This window comes from Sprattus sprattus, assembly GCF_963457725.1.
Source record: "Sprattus sprattus genome assembly, chromosome: 4".
Lineage (NCBI taxonomy): Eukaryota > Metazoa > Chordata > Actinopteri > Clupeiformes > Clupeidae > Sprattus > Sprattus sprattus.
In genome coordinates, this window is record NC_137923.1 from 20,905,647 (window position 1) to 20,926,224 (window position 20,578).

Sequence of the window (20,578 nt, forward strand, 5' to 3'; positions counted from 1 at the left end):
GGTCCCGGCCTCAGCCGTTTCCCAAACGGACTGAGTCTCAGCCTCGGCTGTCACACAAACCGACTGGGTTCCCTGCTCTGCCGTTTCCCATCCAGCCTGGCTCCCAACCTCCATAGTCTCCCACTCCGTCTGAGTCCCGATCTCCACCGTTTCTTTCCGCCACCTGTAAAAGAAAACCGCTGTCCCCATCGCTGATACAGCGAGGCTAGCTGCACAAATAAATGGTGGAACATCAAACCTGCTAAAGGGGTTAGTCCGAATCTCCATTTCTAATACAAGAATGGAGGTTATACGAAGAAATTACTTAAAAATCAACAAGTTACAGGAAAAAGTTAAAATAATCTCGCTTCTTTGTCAACTAGCTGACCAGTCAATATTAACCAACCTATAAATAAATGTAGCCTTTATCAGAATTTGTGTTAGTTAGCTATGCTATCCTACCTAGCGATAACTAATTTGAGCAAATTAACTTTTACGAGCACAACTAAATATTTCGAGAATAATCTTAACAAGCGTTAACCCAACAATTAAATAATGTAGCTTTGAAAATATAACAAAGTTTTCAACTGTAAAAAAAAAGTTGGCAGAATCGATCAAGATATTGAGCTGGAGAATACAAGCTTGCGGAGCAAAATAGAAATCGCCTGCTGGTGGTGGTGTTCAGAAAGAACTGATCACACACTGTGTTCTAGTTCATAAAATGAAAGTTCCATAGAATGGTAAACATTCCATGTCCTACATAGTTACTGTATCTAGGTCTTTACGTCACATTTCCCACAACAGGCAAAGTCATGCCCGGAAGTTTTAATGATAGCCTACCTGAAGTCACTGATCTCAAAAAGAAACTTCTTCTTTTTGAGATCAGTGACCTGAAGTAGATAGCGGGACCGAGGCATAATGTGTAATGTTTTATCAAAACTATTAAAAGAGGAAATGGAGATGAGACTTATTTAAATGTATTCAATACAGGCTAATGACCTTATCCTACGTGTCTGTGTTGTTCAGCGTATCCAGAGTCACCGTGCTTAGAGTCAGCTTCTCGATGCCAGAAATTAATGAAAGAAACAAAAACGCAACTCCCCAGGCCTGCCAAATATTCGTTACCCTTAAAGTGGCTATTATATTTTGGCAATAAGCTCAATGGGTGCAGACGTCCTGTTTTACCCGGACATGTTCTCTTTTCGAGACCCAAAAAATGGGTTTCCAAAATTGTCCGGGATTTGGCCTCGTTTGACGTTTGTGTTTCTCTGGGTCTTTCACAAACTAGTTATTACGTCTTTACAAGTTTAGGAAAGGGTACCTCCCTTACGTTCCACCTTCGTGCGCGAGCTCTGACTGTAGAGAGAACTGTCATTTGACGACCTTCCCAGTGTTGCCAGATATGATAAATATCCTCCAAATACGACCAGATCAGTTTGAGCCTTTGATACGATACGCCATTTCCAATCTGGCAACACTAAGCACCTTGCCGCCTCCACTAGTTGAATCTTTTATAGTATGACATGCATGTGCAAAAGATGTAAAAACTTCGTTAGGGCTCAGATACACATACGCGTTTTTGTAAAAACGCGACGCTAGGAAATGCATTGATTCCTATGATACGGGGCACTTTGCGTGAAAGCGCGCGGTACCATAGGAATCAATGTATTTCCTAGCGTCGCGTTTTTACAAAAACGCGTATGTGTATCTGAGCCCTCACTGTGGAGGTGGCGGGGTCATCTGCAATGTGTTGTGTCCTCATTATGCAACCACACCACTAGGTGTCGCTGTATTGGAGTGTTATGTGTGGGATTAACAGGTGCTGGGAGAGAAGTACGAAGAGTTGGAGAATGAAGTTATACTTATTTACCATGCTGAATACATGCGCCGACTTTAGATAAACTGTTGAAGTTACATGCCTGCCTCCTGTTGCTTTTTTCTTGCACTATAACACAATGCATGTGAAAAATATTTCCAAAAAACTCCGTCGCGGGCAGGGGGCGCAGTCCTCTTTTTTACAATCTCAAATCTGTACACCTTTAGCTTTATCTATATTACCACTGTACATATGCACATACTCGGCACTCTTCTGTTTTTGCACTTCTGGTTAGATGCTAACTGCATTCCGTTGCCTCAGTAGGCTACTTATACTCTGTGCAATGACAATAAAGTTGAAACTAATGTAATATTCTGGAAGGCTAATGGGAACGGCACATATCATTGTTTGTCATATATCATGATCACATACCATCAAAATTAATGTGGAGATTATACCAGAAGTAGTTGCCAACGAAAACATTCCCCAAAAAGTGTCTGACTGTTGCAGAGTGTCGCTTTAAGGAAAAGACAGAGAAAGGCCATGTCCACTTTAAGAATAATAATTGTTCAAGGCTATTATAGCCTGCTGTGTAGCCGACAGCTGGAAACTGTTTTGAAGAAAATAAAGATAACGTTAGAAGATTGTTGTTAATGTAGTTCAAATGGAGTGTAAAACCAGATCTCTGAAAATATAATATACGTAATTTCGTAAAAATGTAGTGAAGGTTTATTTTGTCCTGCAATTTCCTGTCATTGTACTGGTAGGCTAAGGCCTAAACACCAGAGGGCGCATGACGTTGTGATTTATTTTGCTGCTCACCTAAATTATTTTGGGTAGGCTATTTCACGAGTCCTGGGCAGCGGATTTCAATTTGGCGTGAAAACGTACCAGCGAGAGAGAGAGCGATGAAAAATAGGGGTAAGGGGACAGGTTTATTATAATGACCCCGGCCGTGGTTAAAATTAGTTTTCAGTCCTGCACAGGACAACCATAATGAATGGTCAACGCATAAACTATCCCCTTTACTTTTCGGAATTCATGTATCCTAGATGCCTACGAGAAGTCAGATGTCCTTATCTGCATTGGTAGCCTACATTCCTCGATATGGACAGCGGTTCAAATGTCTATTTCAGTATTGTCTGCGCATCAATGAACAATAAGCATCATATCATATATTTATTTCATATTAACTAGCATAATAGTTGGGGGGGCAAATAGGCCTATGCCTTTATTTAAATCACGACGAGGAACGCATCCATATCATACAGTGTGACCCATTTGCTGATCTGCTCCACTGTCCTCCACCATTATGAAAGATTTCACGCATCTCCAGGGGGAGGCGTGCCAGGCCATTTCCCCTATACGCCGTTCAGGAGAGTGGCTACCAGACATTGCGCTGCTGGCAATCGCGGAGTCGAGCGGGAAACAAAGGGCGGTGTGAAGTCATCAGAATACCGAAGAGGCACTGTTCGGCGTTGGTCACAACTTAAATGCACTGTGCTATGTGAGGAAGGCTACGTCTGGGAAGGATAGTCTACTGTCTACATTGACGGGTTGAGCACTGCTCCCCTCAAAACAGCCGTCTCAGTGGCCACACCAGATGGGAGGTGCAAAGAGGGATCCAGAATATAAACAGTGTTTTGGAGATTGATTGAAATAATTAAATATATTAGAAACAGTGACATAGGCTACATCGTATCTTTACACGACGAACATTTATTGGGCAGAGTTTTTGAGAAACGTGATACTGAGTAAGTATCCCTCTTAAATTGTTTGTTCCCTGTTATTAAATACCTTTATGGCTCACGGATTTAACATATATAGGTCTGTACACCTAATGGCACGTTGCTCTTACAGTAGAAAGGCTACATAATGTACGATTTAACCTCGCATCTAACTGGCTCGAATATAAGGTTTAAGGCAAATGTTGCCTAAGCCTGTCTTCGCAGCATCTTGGCTGGAAGAGATGCTGCGTGCGTTAGCGAATGTTTTCATTATTACGTATGTCTGGAATGGATGGCACAGTGTGTTTCATCTGTTGACAATATGGTGGTATTTCTCTCAGCCTCTCGATCTACATTTAATCTAAGAATGAGAACAGTATGAAAATAGGCTGCAGGCAGAGGCAACAGAGAGAGCCTGCACTGTACTGATATTATGATTCACAGATGGGTTGATGATGGTATAATGTCTGCAAAGATACATTTATAGTTCTTCATTTAATGTCCGTGTAGGCGTATTTTAGACATATTTTTGTCATGCATGGACAACCCACATTATAATTTTTTACCAGTTCTTCGTCATTTCGACACTTCACGTGTCGCATATGGTTGGGGCATGAGGCGTAGGCTGTTGGTCGATGGGTGTGTGTCGGTGAGAGCACCAGATTTAATGGCTGTGCCGATGGTGTGCCAGTAATGCTCCAATATGGCCGTATAGACTTGCTGTCACAGGGTGGTTCCGCTGAGATATACGTTGTTTTGTTGTTATTTTGTGGCTTCTGTTGTTGATGCTGGGTTGCACTTGTCATTCAAGAGCGCAACCAACTGAATAGTGCGTCCTATTCTATAACTCCGGTCGGAAATGGTGATATTGTTGGCTATTGAAGTACATTAGGACGGAGTATGCTGTAGAGCAGTGCCAGGGTCACTGCCAGTAAATGTAGGTTACAAGTGAAGTAATGCATCAGTGGACATTGAAAGACTAGGTCAGTGGGGCTCAGGAAATCCAGACCAAAGCAATATTGACAAGTAGATCATGTGTATTGTTGTGTAATATGCATTTCTTTCAGTCCTTTTATGGAGGCGGGGGGTTGTAACACTGATATTTCACTGATATTTCATGTCATAGATTTTTTTTTAAATCTATAGGCCTATTGAATAGGTTTTATTTTCAAACATTGCTAGTCCGCTAGAGGAAATATGATATTTGTCCTCTCCTACAGGCATTTTTATTTTGTGGAACATCCTTACCCTAACCATCCCTCTTTTTTTGTTAATGGTTATCTCAATAATGTGTACAAGACAAATCACACCAATAAGCTTCAATTTAGTATGACACATAGCGTGTTTAATGCGTAGGTACACCAGGCATCCCATGCTGGATTGCGAGAGGCCCTTGACACACTTGTATTTTCTCCCCTATTGCTTTTATGCGACCCCTGATAAAAAGTTTGTCAAGGGTCCTCCTCAGACAATCATTTAAGATGCAGGCTAAATTCTTTCAGTGGGACTTTTTTCTTTCAATATGCACATGTAGAGCAAATTAAGAGCAAATACAAATTCTTGGAAACTAGTTCCTGGTAAAAGAGATTAGAACTGTCAAGCATGACATAAAACAGAACATACGTCAACTGACCACAGTTCATGGAATACAGGGTTGACTAAGAATGGCCTTGTCTATCCATGAAAACCTCCCATAGATTATTTGAATGTTCAGAAATCTGCCATAATGCTTCTCTTCTCTCATTGTATCTGACAGCATGGGCATTCAGTGGCTCTGGCCTCTGGCCATTAATCTCTACCAAGTGTTAAAGCTGGAAACCATTTGACTCTGTCCATTGATGTCCTAAGCCCCTCCACCCATATCTCATCCAGCCTCTATCAGTTCTCTGCAGCTGACTGAAGCTTGGACCACTGACAGGCCAGGAGTGTTTCCAGAGGCCCATCCCTTTACACTCCTGCTCTGTGCACAATGTTTTTTTTTCCATGAATTGTTCCACATTTGTGAGTTTATGATTGTGACTGTGAGTCAGGATGTCAAGGGTGTATCCAAGCAGTTATAACTTCAGTTGTTGTCAGAGTATTAACTTGCGAAACTCACCAGTGTGTAAAAACAAGACTAGAACTAACTGGTTGAAAGACAGGGCTGAGACTTATCTTTGGAGTGATAGCTGGGTCTGCATCTCATTTTACCCCTCCAGCACTCCCCCCTCTTCAGATACAGCACACAGCCCCTCTTAGTACCACACAACACCAAACACCATGGACCTTCAAAACATTCATCATTAATGCTCTCAAACCACGCTCCCATATTTTTCACCAGAGCATGTCCCTTGAATACCTCTCTACAGCTCCTGTTGCACTGTGAATCATGGGAGGCTATAAGGTATCCTCCATATATACCATGGAGAATATGAGAATTGCCCATTGTATATTTACCCATTCCAAGTGCCCATTTTAAGTGCCCACAGGCTATTCCTGTCAGAAGGGAGCAGATGTACTGTGGATGCTCTTAGTGAGTTGTGCCAGTTCAGGTATTGTTAATAGTGCAGAGGCATGACACATAGTAGGAATTACAGTTCCAAAGAGTTTACCCAAGCAGGTATCAGTCCCCCTCCCACAGTTAGGATGATGTAACAAGACCGCCTAATGATTTGTAAATCAAGCTCAGGGAGGGAGGGGCTGAAGCAGAAGAACCTTTTGAGATTGTAACTAAAATATTGTATACCCACAAAGTCTATATTCAGTACATTGTTGTGTTGAATAGTTGTTTAAATGCTCCAATTTCAACATCACAATCAGAAAAGATGTTTATTTCCTTTGCTGCGTTCGTTTTCATTTTGACGGTTGCCTGTGGGTGACTTCAATCATAAGATATAAAAAGCATGTTGGGAATTCACATGATCCATTTTAATTCCCTCAAGTTCATTTATATTAAATTAATACTTGTGAATGTAAAGGGTCAGTGTTGTGCTTCTTCCATAAGTAAAAAGCCTTGTGGTTAAGTAAAAACACTCCTTTCCTTCCACAGGGAGTAGAAGAAGTTGCATGCAACCTTGTAACAAAAAGTGACCTTTCAAAATAACATTTGAACAGCTATTCATCTCTTCTGGCATTAGCAACATTGTCAATGGGTTGAGCCCTGCCTTGGAGGCATTGTCCTGTTGAAGGAGGGTATATACTGATTACTGCCTTCACACAACTCTAAAGAGATTATATGATGTTGGTTACAATGTTGTTTTTGTTGAACCCTAACGTTTCTCTGCAAGGGAACACTGTTGATAATTGTTTTGTAGGGAGAAAAAAAGGAAATGTAGTTTGAATGTCTTTCTTTTCATGTCTTCATTTTACGAACTTTTTGAGAAAATTTCAGATTTGTTTTACTTAGCATGTCCTAATCCAGTGTTTTTCTTATGTTTGTTTAGGATAATCCCAGATTAGTCTAATTAGACTTCTCAATTTAGGAGTCAGATTAAGTAGTTCCTGTGAAAATGTGGATGAGAGTATAATCCCTTTGGATGAGGGCCAATTCTATCCCAAGATGAAAAATTAGCAACACATCAATTACAATCAGATGTCCAATCCATTTAACCTTGCAGCTTGTTGACCTTTAGTTTCCTAAATGTCCCACAGATCACTTTACTGAAGGTCACTGAGTAGAAGTCTAGCCAGTGCCTCTGTCACTGTTATGTTGATAATGCTCCATTAGTGTGCATATACAATCAGTTCCTTCAGTTGCATGTCTGGAAACCAAACCACTTCTTAGTCTTTAACTAAGAAGATTGTCTCCAATACACAGGGGTGGGTTTCTCAAAGCCTAGTTAATGCTACGTCATTGGTAAATGATATTTTAAACTTCTTCTGAGGTGTTCCCTAGAACGTCAATAGCTGAGGTGAACTGTCTCTAAGAGACACTTTCATAAGGTTGGTCTTGACCAATCTTAGCTACACGTCAGAAGAAAGAAAAATGTTGTGTTCGTGTCTGGACGTACTGTATATGCACTGACTGAGATGTAACACCAAGACACATGTAAATGCATTACATTTTGTGCTTTAGTTAATAAAAAGAAAAATTGCTATACAATCTATAATAAGTCTAGTATATACTCTCTGAAGAACTCATAGAAATGCATAGAAAAGTAAACCAGGTATAAATTTCATTTTTTCGCACAATGCTAAGAGACACCGTTATGGGTTCAGCCCACCCCAGGGTAGTACAGACCTTGAAGATTGGAGTGTGCATGATAGTTCCAGTATCCCTAGCATGTAACCCAGGAAGAGTGCTCTGATTTTGCCTAGCACGATCAGTTCTATTGTGAGTGGTTCCCTGGGTGTAAAATGTGTTAACAAAGAGTGGACGAGAGGGAGAGCCTCTCCATAAACATTTGGCACTATGTTCTTTGGGCATGAACTTGTGACTCCTCCAGCTTGGGTGGGCTGTTGAAGCTGCTGATCAGCTGGCTATCTTTTCCCTCTCAGCCATTTCTCAAGTAAAAGAGGCCTTCTCTTTGGATCGAGCCAAACCCACAGCTATAAAACAAAATGCTACAAAAGACATCATTGTGCCATCCTCAACTTGGCCTTTGCCTTGTTCATCTACCCATTTTCTGGTTGACCTAATTTTCTGTACCCTTTCAACACCGGTATCTTGGGCCAAGGCTTTTTTCAGTGATGTCTTTGTACATCTAGTAGGATTTGGTATCAATGCACATTAGGTTAATTGAATTCATGTCAGACCATGTCCAGGTACTGTCTTCATTTCCCTACTTACTTTCTGTTCTCATTTTCGGTTTGACCATTTTGGGGAATTTAAGTCACTTCAATAACGATTATTGTCGCTGTATGTGTCACATCTTTATAGTGCTCTACTGCAATTCAAATGTACTTCAAAGTTATTTTATGTTCCAAATCCTTACGCAAGTAGAAGGAGAGTTGAGCTCATGTAATAACTCTGCAAATCTATGATTGGAGGATATTTTCATCTATTTATTATTCTTTATAGGATTTTTCCTGTTTGAGTTTCCTGGGATTCTCCTGTAATGTGGGCCTTGCCCATGGGTCAACTTGCGCAGGATTTCTGGAATCAATTTAGGAAGGAATGCAAAAGGCTGTTAACAGTCATGAAAGTTAACAGCCATGCCACTCATAGCTCTCTTTCTCTCTGTTTCACACACGGATGTAAACGTGTGGGCGAGTTTGTTAAAGAGCGAGAATGATCATTTGACGGTTTTCAGTCAATCTGCAAATATTTCATATATAATATTTAATACATCATTTAATATTTCTGTCCCTGAGTTACTAAGAGTTGAAGTTGCCAATAAAAGAGGATATTCTGAGCCAATCAAATGTGAAAAAAGGAAGTTACATACTGCTGTTTTATTTGACACCAACACTGATGACATTCCCTTCCCTTGCTGTCCAGGATGTCGGAGAATTTGACACAGGAGGAACGTCTCCAGGCCATCGGGGTAAGCTCCAAGATCCTCCTAAACGTGTCACCTTTTCATGATGTTTATGAATCCGTTATAACATTTTTATATGTTATCAGTGTTAAACAAATAGCTTTTGTGTTTAAAACAGTGGCACAGTCCATTACTCTTTTAGACCAAATTGATATTGAAAACTAGGAATGAGTCTCTAAAACAGCTTTTATAATCTCTTGTGCTTTAAGTGGATGTGTATGAAAGTGTCACTTAAGCGACGTATGGGATGGCGACTGAACATAAATAAGAAGGCACTGTATTTACCCATTCCAAGGACACTCTCTGTTTCCAATCTCTGATACTACAGACAGAGCGAGCGTAGTATCTAACCTCCAAATGTCACTAAACTATTTGCTCCTATGAATAATGCATGGAGGAGAGCAGTGCTGTATCAGACGAGATTTACAAGCAGCTGTTTGTTATTGGTTTTTAAATAGTGAAGAGGCAAGGACATTTTTATTTTACATTCTCTCTATTTCTTCTCACATGACTGTGGAATACAAATGTGTATGGCATACACTTTAATGTAAATATTGTATATCTGTATGTTTTTAAACAAGGAGCAGGATTAACCTATTTTGTCAGCAATAGCCATCATACATCATCTCCGGCAAAATGTTGAAATATCTCTAAGGACTAAGATTATAAACAAGTCCACTCTTGAAGCATAATCTTCTGGAGCAGATGCAAAGGCAGACATTTGGTTCGAAACCAAAAAAGACTTGCAAGCAGATAATCCCATGTTCATATCAAAGAATTGGACAGCTGTAGTGGAGTTTTTCGGTAAAAAATAGGAGTCGCCTAAACTCTACATTCTATGACAAGAACATAGCAGTCAGAAAGCTCAAATCAAGCAGACAACTTCAAACGCGTAAGCCCTGGGAGCAGAAGAGGTGTAAACCTCCCAGAGCTCATAATGAGTGGTAGGGCCCCACAGAACCTCATTATGCTCCCTCTCTCTCTTTCTCAGGAGAAGAGGAAGAGGCAGGCGGAGATCGAGAACAAGAGAAGGCAGCTCGAGGAAGACCGCAGACAGCTCCAGCACCTCAAGGTACTGTACAGCTAGTAAGCAAGCCATCACAGCACACAGAAATCACTGCGAGTTCCTACACTACTCCAAGGGCTCTGAGGACCCCATTTCTGTAATGGCCTTGCAGTTCATAGAGTGGCCTATATCTGAGGTGGTGTTCAGCAGTAATTAGAATCTGGACAGGAGGCATTAGCTGAGGGCACACTAATGTGAACTCTGGTGGGGAGATGAATGTGAAGGCTGCCTTCACACCAGAGGCTCCAGCCGAGAAAAGCAGAAGTTGTGCTCTTTTGGGTGCGGCACGGCGTAATAATGATTTCGCTCAGCCCCCCCCACCCCACGAGGACTGATTGATCTATTTTCAGCTACAGTGTTGAGGGTTTGTTACGTGAGAGTGATTTTGTGAGTTTTCAGGGGCCCCGCTGGACTTGGGTGGGGGTTGGCTGCCGCAGCAGCAGCAGTTTCCTGTTTTCCGGGGAGGAGACGTTCATGTCCCCAAGCCAAGGCTGCAGTGCATTGTTGTGCTGGACGCCACTTGTTTCGTTTTCTGCTTCGGAAGCACATCTGGAGAGATGGCATAGAAACTTTTGGGAATATGCTCACGTTTTCCGTAGTTAAATCCATCACTGAGCAACCATCACTGTCATGTCACCGTCACCGTCACATGTACCCCACAGGCTTGCGGGACAAATGTTTCCCTGTTCTTACAGAGCATTGTTAGGGGGCCAAACAGTTGGAGACTTGGCCTTGATTAGCAGTAATGTGATACAATGGCCCCAATCTTTTTCTAAAATTGGCGTAATCTACACTCTTTTAAAGCACACAGACACAGGAGGTGAGGGGCAGCAACAGGGTTAACATGCTGTCAGCAACAGTGACATGTGAAATAATGCTTTCAATGTCAAAACAGTCATCAATTTGATCTTCATCTACTTCACTACTTTTTTTCTCTCTTTTTCTCTTTCTTTCTCTCTCTGCCATCTGGCTCTCAAGGCCGTCACATGCAGAGATAACAGCCTCTCACACAAACACACATACAGCCTAGGAAGACAAGACTTGTGTCTTGCAGTTCACTATGCTATGTGCGTTGTTTGCATACAGCCAATTTGTGTTGCCAGTGTTGTGATTTTGCTGGCATGACTAATAGGTGTCCCTGCAGTTGTCAACTTTTTCAAAAACGACAAACTCATTTTAGTTCTTCCTCAAGTGTCTGTCATTTCCTTTTTTAGGGCCACTTTGTCAAGTGCCTTTTTCTTAGACCACCTTGTGGTGTCTGATTCTTCAATTCAGACAATTCCCAGGCAACACATAGCCTATAATTGTAGAAAAGATCAGCCTGCCTCACTATTCAACGGCGAAGCCGACTGTTGGACAGTGGCCACCCAACAATCAGCCTGGGATGACTTGAATAGGCATCACAACCTTTACCAAGGGCCCGAATAATGCTGTTGATGTGTGGTCACTAGAAACAGACAGTGGTGTGCTGGTCTTCTGGCATACCGGGACAAATCCATCAGAAAAATCCATAACGTGTTTCTGTGTGTCTGTGGTCATTCTGGATGTGCATGAGAGTGGGTACATGCGTGTTCCTGCACCATGCTCACTGACCAATATGATGAATGCAAAAGTAGCACCCAGCAGTGATGACCGATCACTATGGACTAGCAGGCAAAGTATAAAAGTTCACGAGAGGCCGAACTGGAGCCAGATGCAGTTGTATATTAAGCACTACTGTAGTTTTAAGATGCTTGTGAAAATTGTTTAGTACCTGTATCATGCCTGCCCTAAAAAATGTGGGGCTACTGTTCATGATCATGCTCAGGCTGGGCCCTTTGTGTCCACCGTGGAGGAGAGAGGAAAGAGAATTGGAAGGAAGAGAGACAAAGTGTGTGTTTAAAAGACAGTGACAAGGCAACACAAGACACACACAGGAAAACAAAGATGGACACGCATACACATAACCCATGGGACATACACAAAAGACACACACACAGCACACTGAGACAAATCCCAAGGCCCTGACGATGAAAACTAAAGAAGCCAATTTTAGCTAGGACTTCTATGTGCAGTAATTTTAGCCCTGGTTCTTAACATTGAAGGTCCATATGATAATATCCCACCCTGGGAGGGGCCAGGTGGCATTTGATCCCCCGCTGTATTAAAACCGCCCAGTGCGCAGACCGGCTGCTTCAGGGATCCCTCTGGTAACTCGATGCCCTCAACACAGTGCAGGCCTAAAACACTCATACCCAGATTTAATATCTACCCAGGGATCAGTGACACAAGCACCATTAATCAAGCAATGCACGGATTGATCTACACTGCTACATAATCTGGCAAAAAATCTGCACATTATGTAAGCAAAAGTGTGCTTTACCTGCCCCGCCGAATGACCGCAGCATCCGCTCATACTCCCAGTAACATGAGCGGAGAGAAGCACTCATCTATTTCAAAGGGCCAACTGATGGATTCTGAGTAAGCCAACACTTGAAGAAGGACCAAGGAGAGGAGGTCAAGGATTCAAAGTTTATTTCAGCATGCAGCATGCAGCCTGCATATGGAGCTATTATAAGCATTCGCTTAGTAGGTGACAGACTGGCAGTGGAAAAGGCATAACATTTTTACCAGGTAGTAAAGTCAACACTTAAAGACAGAATGATTCATGACATGAACAGCATACATCAGTCAGCACAAGTCAGACAGAGATGAATGGCGTCTGCACAGTAGGGATGTCATGATACCAGAAAATTAGTAGTCGATACAAATACAAGTGAAATTCCAAGATTCTCGATACCCAATTTGATTTAAAATATTGGAACATTACAAAAAACAACAAATGGCCTTCAAGTCATAAATAAAAACAGAATACTTTTACTTTTACTTTCACTTCACTTCACATTAGGGTACGGACATGGGTACAAAATCAGTATTGCAGGCATAAAATGGTTTTCCTCAGAGATGCTGGGGTGAGATGAGGTCTCTAGTTTCAGTGTACATTTTAGGGATCACGATGTACATTCAATAATTTGGTAGCTGATATCTGGGGTTGAACTGCCCAAGCATTTGCTGTTCAAGCAAGTCCCTGCTTCTCTATAGTGTAGACAGGAATCCATGCATACAAATTCAGCAACAGCCCTGAGTTTTTGTCCTATTTTCTGTGCCTCTGAAAAGCCTCGATATGGTTGGCTGTGTATGTGTCTGCTGACTTTGCTCCTGCCTCTCCTGGTCGACATCCTCTTCTAGCTGAAACTCTGAAAGGAAGTTATCAGGTATAGCTCAATGGCTTTAATAAGAGCCTGCACACACAATGCACTAACACACACACATACCTCTATATACTCAGATGGCAAGCAGCAGTTTAAATTTAGAGACATGGTTACAGACAAGTCTCCAAAGGTGACACAGATTGAATGGTTAAGACCATAGACGGTATTACTACGTGCTACGGTTACATTATGTTAGTCTTAACACAGTAGCCTTTAGAATTTAGCCATTATAGATGGCTACACAGCAAGCTGCCACCTGTTTCAAACAAATATAATGGTAAAGTGTATTTCAGTATAAGGATAACAATGATTACACTTTGGACAGGTTGTTATTGTATGGTTTACATGAACTAAAACTCACTCACCTTGCTTCTGCTTATCTATTATTACTCCCTGATGATCCTCCTTGAACCCAAAGTTCTTCCTTACCCAACTCGGACTATTTTAGTTTTTTAACCAGTTGAGGCTGAGCTGTCACTGCAGCAGCACTTGTCGCCATCTTCCACGTGTTAATAATAATAATAATAATAATAATAATAATAATTCCATAAGTGTGGCGCTGCCGAGCAAAAGGCTGTCGCCCATGGTGTGGAGCTTGGTTATGGGGATGCGGAGGAGCGTGCTGTTTGAAGACCTGAGGGTGCAGGTGGAGGTTTGAGGAGAAATTAATTCTTGCTGGTAGGGAGGTGCATGCCCATTTATGCATGTATGAGTGAGTATAAGGACTTTGTAGTCAATCCGGAAAGAGACAGGTGTGATATTGGTGTTATGTGCTCATATTTCCGGACCTTCATCAGGATCCTGGCAGCGCTGTTTTGGATGTATTGCAGCTTCTAGATGTTCTTGCCAGTGAAAAGCGAATTACAATAGTCCAGTCTTGAGCAGATAAAGGCGGGGACAAGCTTCTCTGCATCTGATAGGGTTAAAGTGGGGCGGAGTTTAGAGATGTTTCTTAGAAGATAATGAAAGGAGGTTTTGCACAGGTGTTTTATATGGTCATTAAAGGTAAGGTGAGAGTCAAACCTAACTCTGAGATCTCTGTGGAGGAGAGGGGGATGACCTGGCTGTCGAAGGTGAGATGAGTCAAGGAGGATAACTGAACCTGGTGTGGAGTGCTAACAAGAAGGGCTTCGGTTTTGCTACTGTTTAGATGGAGAATCTTGTTGCTCATCCATGCCTCTATCTCCCCAAGACAGGCGGTGAGACATGACATGGCTGCAGTGGGGCTTGGGGCAGTTTTGATATAAAGCTGTGTCATCAGCATTACAGTGGAAAGACATCCCATGTCTGCTGATGACACGACCGAGGGGGAGCATGTAAATAATGAAGAGGATGGGGCAGAGGACCGACCCTTGCGGAACACCATGCCACTGATCATCTCAAAGGTCCTTTTTTTAAAGATCAGTTTTCTGTGCTGGTAGGCGTTCTTCTATTTCTTCCTTTGGCATTTAACGGCAGACTAGAACACTTGTAGGCGTATATGCTTTCATGTCAGGAGAATTGCATCCCAGGTACCTACAGTATTGTAGAAAAAAAATAGTTCTGTCACATTTTCAGAATTTTGGCATTGACTTGGTAGAAAGGTATCGGGTCTTGTGACATCTCTATTGTACAGATGGTACATAGGTGATGCGGGGGAAACTTATCTCAAGCACAGAAGAGACAGTATCATGTCGTTTACTTTATGACTGTCCCCTTCAGAGAAACATGTGCTAGATCTCTTTTAGAGGGTATACGCAGAGGTGTTTTTATTCAGTGCTTATTCTGACGGCAGCACTGGCTTGGAAGGAACACCACTAAGTGGAATGTTATTTGCTGAGTCTGTTTATACCCCTCTATAAATTATCAAAGTTTTAGTCGTATGTGCATTCATCAACCAGAAAATGATAGGATGTAGCAAACTAGGCCAAAGTGAAATCAATGCAAATTCAATGAGGGATTACAAACAGCCAGCTAAGCAGGTGGGGGCACAGAAGCTAACTTCCTTTGCAGTGACTACTACTGCCATTCAAAAGACGTGTGTGCTCTTCATTATTGGCAGTGGTAAAATTCTCTGTGTGCTTTTGGTTTGTCAAATCATACTTTGGGATAGGCTTCCAAACTATGAGAGAAGTTGGAAAACTCCTTTTAAATGTCCATAGTAAACCATACATGAATGTTGATTATTTAACAGTTTTCTTTAGATCTTGTATGATTTTGCTTTCAGAGAATAAACTGAGCAGCTCTGAAAGTACTCTCAGGTTGCTTCCAGGCTATTTTCTGCTACAATTGTGGTGAATGTTGGATGTCAGCATGTTACTGTCACTTTGCCAGTGTTCCTTATCTCATAGTTGGGGTGGGGAGCCAGGCTGCTCTATTGCTAATGTCACAGACACCGATGCAGCCTGGGTAATGTAGTGCTCAGAGAGAGCTTTGCGGAATGCTAGAATATAGCACTTTCCCTAAGTGCTGATCACAGTGCACGCCCCATTAACATAACATTAGATAGATCCATATTTCCAATTATGGAGGGAGAGATAATGTTTTTGCTGTGTGTGTAGACAACATCAATCATTAATGTCTCCTAATGTACAAAATGGGGACAAAGAGAAGAGGCGAGGCAGAACACAAAAGCAATCGACCTGTTAAAATACTTCAGCAGTCCATGTGCTTCCTCAGCCCTCTCATTTCTCTGTCCATTTCCCTTGACTTTCAGTGATTAGAATCTCATTCTGTTCCTGTAGAGTGCTCTTACCCCAGCAGCCCAACCACTTCAGCAGGCATTTAGCCTCTGCCACTAATGCTAGTCATCTCATATGCAGCAGCTGAGTGGGTCTTTTCTACCTAGGCTTTGTCAAGCACTGTATTTTGTCATGGTAAGGTACACAGTTATCATTCTGTGAGGGGATTCTAGGGATTCCCTCATGGGGAAAACACCATTCAAACACGTAATATTGTATTCATACATCCAGGGATTTGTAACAGCAATAGTGGGATATATTTTGGTCTTCTGCTTAGGGACTGTCAGTGTGAGTTTTTGTGTGTGTGTGTGTGTGTGTGTGTGTGTTAGAGTGTGTGTGTGTGTGTGTATGTGAGTGCTGAGGCCAGGGAACTGGCTGAGTGCCTGTGTTAAGCACGTGTCTGTCATTATGCCTCACTCACTTGCACTAAGTTTGGCATGCATTAGCAAATCTGTGGAGGGAGAGAGCGCCCAGAAAAGTTAATAGACAGCTAATGTTTTGTCAAGGGGATATAGTCAGTGCTTAGAGAGTACACAGTGAAGCTAAGAGCAAATACATCAAATGGACTAGCGCTCATCTTGGAACAAAGCCCTCTGAGAGACTTTGTGCCTTTTGAGAGCTTGTTATCAGTCTTAATTTAAAATCAGTGTTAGCTATAATAATGGGCCATAGTCAAATAGCCGAGCCAAAAAAGCAACTTTTCAAGAATACAAGTAGGCTATCACGCTCATTTTTTTAAAATCAGATAGCCTGAGTGGAACATTTGACTTGCAGTTTAAACATGGTTTATCTCTCTTAAATCTACAAAAACTACAGAAACCGTTGTGTTATTTTGTGAATGCTCATCATACACAAATATACATCCATGATATGTTTGGATTCATATGTTTTTTTTTATGTTCTCCATATCACTACTTATATATGCACACATTTAAGCAATATGACACGATTGAGATTGGGGTTGGTAAAGGATATCCTCACGGCTGTGATTCAGAATTGTGTTGCTGTTGTTAATTTCTAATGGCGAACTGTGTCATATATACACTGAGGTTGGTGCTGAAATGGGTTAAGGTAAAGCAATGCATCATTATTCAAGACACTTGTTTGTTCGTTTTGAAATTGTATACCTCTTTTACTATATTTATTTTGTAAAAGTAACTAAATCTAGATAACTCATGTGCTAGGGAGCAGTACACTTGTCTACTTTTGCTGCTAAGTTCAAATACCAAACCCATGCCTTCCTTTTTTCAGTCCAAAGGACTGAGAGAGAGGTGGCTGCTGGATGGAGCGCCCTCTGGTGGTGCAGAGGAAGATGAGACCCAACAGCGCTTACGGGCCGATGAAATCAAGACCAAACTTTTGGAGCACTCCGTTGTAAGGCAAGTGGAACCTTTAAATGTGGAACATTTAAACCACTTCTGCAATGCTTCATATCTTAGGTCATCTTCGCACTAGAGTGTAATAATGTTAAATGCGCATTCAGCATCTCATTTAAATCAAACTTTGGTCATAGACTGGAACAGGAACTGGATGAACTGGAAACGGGTGTGCCCGCTAAAAAGCCCACTGGAGATGTGAGTAAAGCAGCTGCGTCTACACAAACATGCCAGATAGCTCATGCAATCTTGTATCCTCATAATTCAGAACATGTGACTGTTAGTAATGTGCAGTGTTTAATAATCATAGTGATCTAATTTAGGTCATAAACAGTGTGTCAATGGGACCATGACTATGCACTTTTGTATTTCTTCTGTTTTAGGCAAATGGAGACTCGGTGAAAGGTGAGACTGGACTCTCATGTCTTTTTTTCACCCCATCAGTCAAGCCCAATTGTGAACTCATCATTGTGGGAAGAGGTTGAAAGAGGGTTGCTCTACACAATTGATCACTAATGTCATTTGATCTATCAGGTCACGGTTGTAAAAAAAACACGAAGAAAACACCAACATGACCAGGAAAAGATTTTAATGCATTATTTTATATACTTTGAGCTACAGTATAGTCAGTGTTATTTACCATTATCTATGTTGCATTTCAATTTTAGAGGACATTTTAATTAAGGGACCCTGTCCTGGGTTCATTTCATCACTGATCCTGTGTCTTCTATCTAAGAGCTGACTGTATACTTAGTGACTGTAAACTGTGAATGAGATATTTGACGTTAGATCTAAAGGAGCCAGTGACTCTTTGTTGGCCCAGGTAAAAATAGACATTAGATTGTTGGGCTCAGAAAATCAAAGCCTCTGATCTATTTTTGCTGAGTGGAGCAAGTGGTGGTGCCAGAGAAAGCGTGCACATTTAGATACAGATACTGCAGCTTTTGTTTAGCCAATTAAAAAGGTGTTGTGCACACTACATGAGAATGTTTGGTACACTGATGATGCAGAACTGTTGTGCACGTCTGTTGTTTTCATTTGAACCTTGCCATGTCACTGATAATGTCTTTTGGATAATTACACGTGCACATTTATGTAACCACCACCAGTGTTTAAGTGTCTTTGCCCAGTGTTTTGTCTTTTTTTGCCTTTTACCTGATATCACATTTACCAGAGCCTTTGTGACTGTGTGTCCCCCCCCCCCCCCCCCCCCTCTAGTAGAGAATGGTGTTCAGCAACCTAGTCCCAATGCCACAGGAGATTCAACTGGCAAAAAGCACATCATGGGCATTGAGGCAAAGCTGCAGTGCACTAACCCTGACTCCGCCATTGAGAACGCCTCTGCGGAGCATCCCGTCACCATGGTGTTCATGGGCTACAAGAATGTGGAGGATGAGGCCGAGACAGAGAAAGCCCTGGGGCTGGATGGAGGCACGGTGAAGGCTGAGTTTGTGGTCATCGAGGACGGAGAGAGCAAAGCTCCCAACGAGGGAGCGAAGGGGCAGTCGCCACCCAACGGCAGTGCCGCCGAGAAGGAGAAGGGCCAGGAGGAGGCCACGGAGAAGGGAGACAAGACAGATGAAGAAAAGGAGAAAGAGAAGAAGTCCTGCAAGTGCTGCTCCATCATGTGAGCAGACTCACTCACCAATATGGACGATCAGACTCTTATGGAAATGAAACAGAACAAACCACAATGCCACAACAAAACAAAAAAAACTCTGCAGTATACTCTGTATACTTGTTATTGGTTTGGTGTCGATATGTATTTTCTTTTTTATTTTAAGTAATATTTTTCTATTTTTCTGTCGTGACATTTATATACATATATTTTAATTATATAATCTAATGAAAGTCAGTATTATTGCTTAAAGTCTGGAACAGCAGAATGTAGGAAAGACCTTCTACCTGATGTTGATCTTTCAAACAAAAAGACAACTGCCTTTTTTACATTCATTGTGATGAGACAATGTGAACTCTCTTTGGTTGTTATTTTTGGTTATTTAAACAAAAAAAGGACAAGCTCATCTCTCTAAATGATTATTTATCTCTTTCCTGCATTCTTTATCATTACAATGAAATTATTGTTACTGTAATAATGTATCACGCCTACAATGTTGTTTGTTAATTTCTGTGTTTGTACTTTTTCTCATTCATCTCCCGCCACTGTGAGCACTGGTACAGTTTCTGTCGTTTCACATATTCATATGCAGTCACCATAGTGCAAAGTTGTTATGAATATGGAATATTGTATGACTGTTCACTTTGAGACTGAATCATTTGTATACAGATAGAGATGAAGGATCATGATTACCAATATATTCTACATAATTTACAGCCGGTTCATGCAGCATATAATTTATACAGCATAAACAATCTTTCTAGCAATAATATCTGTCAGATGAGCAGCAAACAGATATGTGCACCATTGCATGACATCTCCAAATTGCTGAAAGCTTCACAAGGACAATTATTCATCCATTTAACCACTTTTATCCATTTTATGTGCAGTGACACATATTTGTTGTTTGATGGTGGTATTGTTGTTAGCCTGACTGCCTTTGATTAATACTATTTGTGTCTCTTCTTTCATAAAAAAATATTATAAATATAAATCTATACAGGAGACTGCACTTACATTTGTGTTAAGCATTAGCCTATTCAACAGAGCTCTCTAAAAAAAAGTGCAGCCAGCTAAATTACAGGGATTTTTATTGGCACCAATATTCCAATATCTTTTATCAACTTCTCCTCTGTCCACAAAAAACAATATCAGGGCTATAAGATGTCTCTAACATTCCAGAACAAACACCCATGGATGTTCCAAATGTACAGTCGTGCAGTCACAGTGATGCTGCTGCTCTGATTTAGGTTACTTTGTACTTGCGTGAAACACGATGTCTGTGGATTTCAAATATGTATGTCATCAGTAATATAGGTGCTTTATTGGTCTGACCAATGCCTGTTTTGGTCCATGTGTTAAATCGATACATAATAAATATGTTTGTTTACAACAATGGTGTGATATTGCATTAATGTGTAATAAAACACACCACTAATTTTATTTTGATTTACATTTATTCATACATACATTCATTATTTATTGCCAGAAGCCTGCAAGATTCAGATTGTAATAGGTGACAGTCGACATATTGCAATACTGCTAAGTATGGCTACACTTTTTAAA

The 20,578-nt window shown here is 41.3% G+C and overlaps 1 protein-coding gene across 1 annotated transcript; it reads left to right on the forward strand.

The window, feature by feature from the left end:
- The first annotated feature begins 3,380 nt into the window (after positions 1–3,380).
- Positions 3,381–19,401, forward strand: palm1b (paralemmin 1b). The gene is made up of 7 exons (XM_080837790.1): positions 3,381–3,549; positions 8,942–8,987; positions 9,973–10,053; positions 17,270–17,397; positions 17,532–17,592; positions 17,778–17,799; positions 18,613–19,401. Exons 2-7 carry the CDS (start codon positions 8,943–8,945, stop codon positions 19,023–19,025), a joined length of 750 nt encoding a protein of 249 aa, XP_080693916.1. The 5' UTR covers positions 3,381–3,549; position 8,942; the 3' UTR covers positions 19,026–19,401.
- The last annotated feature ends 1,177 nt before the right edge of the window (positions 19,402–20,578 follow it).

Coding starts and splice junctions, on each gene's coding strand:
- palm1b (XM_080837790.1), top strand. CDS start 8,943: ATGTCGGAGAATTTGACACAGGAGGAACGTCTCCAGGCCATCGGG. Junction 8,988..9,972: donor AACGTCTCCAGGCCATCGGG/GTAAGCTCCAAG, acceptor TCTCTTTCTCAG/GAGAAGAGGAAGAGGCAGGC. Junction 17,800..18,612: donor AAATGGAGACTCGGTGAAAG/GTGAGACTGGAC, acceptor CCCCCCCTCTAG/TAGAGAATGGTGTTCAGCAA.